The sequence below is a fragment of the Pygoscelis adeliae genome, unplaced genomic scaffold (assembly GCF_000699105.1).
Source record: "Pygoscelis adeliae isolate BGI_AS28 unplaced genomic scaffold, ASM69910v1 Scaffold358, whole genome shotgun sequence".
NCBI classification, from domain to species: Eukaryota; Metazoa; Chordata; class Aves; order Sphenisciformes; family Spheniscidae; genus Pygoscelis; species Pygoscelis adeliae.
This window is the reverse complement of record NW_008825429.1, coordinates 2932392-2934543: the sequence shown is the minus strand read 5'-3', so window position 1 is coordinate 2934543 and position 2152 is coordinate 2932392. Positions and strand designations below refer to the sequence as shown.

General features: G+C 43.3%; 1 protein-coding gene across 1 annotated transcript in view; it reads left to right on the top strand.

Annotated features, from left to right (window-relative positions):
• RNF185 (ring finger protein 185) overlaps positions 1-2152 on the top strand; it is a 12039-nt gene that overhangs the window by 7316 nt on the left and 2571 nt on the right. Inside the window, exon 5 of the mRNA XM_009330802.1 lies at positions 729-783. Within this exon, the coding sequence (XP_009329077.1) occupies positions 729-783 (55 nt within the window). The remainder of the gene's footprint in view (positions 1-728; positions 784-2152) is intronic.

Here is a 2152-nt window from a genome sequence, read left to right as displayed (position 1 = left end):
CTGTTGGAGCGGGTCCAGAGGAGGGTCACAAAAATGATCAGGGGGATGGAACACCTCTCCTACCAGGACAGGCTGAGAGAGTTGGGGTTGTTCAGCCTAGACAAGAGAAGGCTTTGGGGAGGCCTTATTGCAGCCTATCAGTACTTAAAGGCGGCTTATAAAAAAGATGGCAGCAAACTTTTAGCAGAGCCTGTTGTGACAGGACAAGGGGGAATGGCTTTAAACTAAACGGGGGTAGATTTAGACTAGATACAAGGAAGAAATATTTTACGCTGAGGGTGGTGAAACACTGGCACAGGTTGCCCAGAGAGGTGGTGGATGCCCCATCCCTGGAAACATTCAAGGTCAGGTTGGACGGGGCTCTGAGCAACCTGATCTAGTTGAAGATGTCCCTGCCCACGGCAGGGGGGTTGGACTAGATGACCTTTAGAGGTCCCTTCCAACCCAAACTATTCTATGATTCTATGATAAAAAATGTTCATGTCCTCAAGTTTCTAGCCTTTGCAATGGGACTTTGTTACTCAAAAGTGCTGAATTAAGATTCAGCAATGCGATGCTGAAGGTTCATGTAGCTGGGTGGTCTACTTGCTCTCACACTACCGCCAGCTCTGCTGCAGCATGGCCCTGTGAGAGCGTGCTCTGTGTTTGTTCTGTCTTATTAACCAGGCTATTGCAGATACTAATGTCATGTATCCTTGCACTTGAGCTAATTTCACAACTTCCTGCAGAGAGAAAACTCCGCCACGACCCCAAGGACAGAGACCTGAACCAGAGAACAGAGGGGTAAGTGAAAAAACAAGCTCGAGCAGGTAAGTTGTTTTTATTGATGGTGGTAATTCATTCTGGAGGACATAAAGTGGGCGTGAGATCCTGTGTGACGATCCTATAGCTTACATTTCTTGCTCATCCCCAGTAAGTTGTTCATGAATAATTGATAGCTGCGGTGTGGCAGAAAACTCCATTCCTATAGTACTCTTCAGCATCCCAAAGAATGGGCTAACTTGAATCGTGCTTCATGAAAACAGCCCTGTGTGGCATCACTGGAAATGCTCTTCTTCATACCTGATTGTTCTCCATATACAAATACAAGGAACACTTTGCTTTGAAAATTCTTTATGAAAGTATATTTCCATCAAACTATACCTGTCGTGGGAATGTATAACCCATGTGTGAACTTACTTTTTTGGCACTGACACCTGCTTCTAACATCTCTATGGGATGTTATTGTACCATGGCATTACAAGCAAAAGAATGTAGATATCTGTTGGGTACATGTTAATTTAAAGAGGGATCTGTGGGTTTGTTGAGAAGATTACACAGAATGAATGTAAACAACAGCTGGCATAGGTTGAACAGATGTGGGAGTAGCCAGCAAGACAGACCATAGTGTTCTTTGGCACAATGGCAGTGAGCATGACCTGATGAAACAATTCCATATTTCCATGTAACTCAGCCTAGGGTCCTTGGAGAGCATTTGTATACCTCATGCTTCAAGCAAACAACTCTGCTGGGTGTGATTAAGGAACATTTCTGTATTGAATGTATTGGGAGCATAGTTGTTCTCTCTCACTGGGGAGTTGCCTTCTTATTAAATCAGCTGCTATACCTTGTTTGAACCTTTTAGCTGGCACTGCCATAAGTCAGAGGAATCTGGTATGAAGACATAGCAGTAGTGATGCTGCCCTCCTCTTTCCTATAATTGCAGGACCTGCCATGCAGAGTGTTTTGTTGTCCCTGATAGTTAATGGCAAAAGACTTGAGAAGATTCATAGTCAAAAGACTAACCCCTCAAATCAAGGATCAACCCAGAAATGCCTGGTTTATATTATATGAGTGAAATCATCTTTGTCCTCCCACTGTTTGGAGATGATAGACCAGAGGGTTTTTCAGAATTGGTATCACTGTTTTAATTCTGAGACCAGAGGACAGTTTGCTGGATTACAGAACATGGCAACTGTGAGCTCTCCGCAGTTTTTAAACATGATGCAACTACTTAGATTCATATACAGTTGGTTCTCAGATAGTACACTGCTTTTATACAGTAGGATTCATCTTTTGACTTGATGTGGAATTTTAGTCTGGATCCTGTAGGGGTCAATGTTGTTGCATTGTAACTCTTCCTTTTTTCCTCCTTTCCTTATGTCTTGCATTC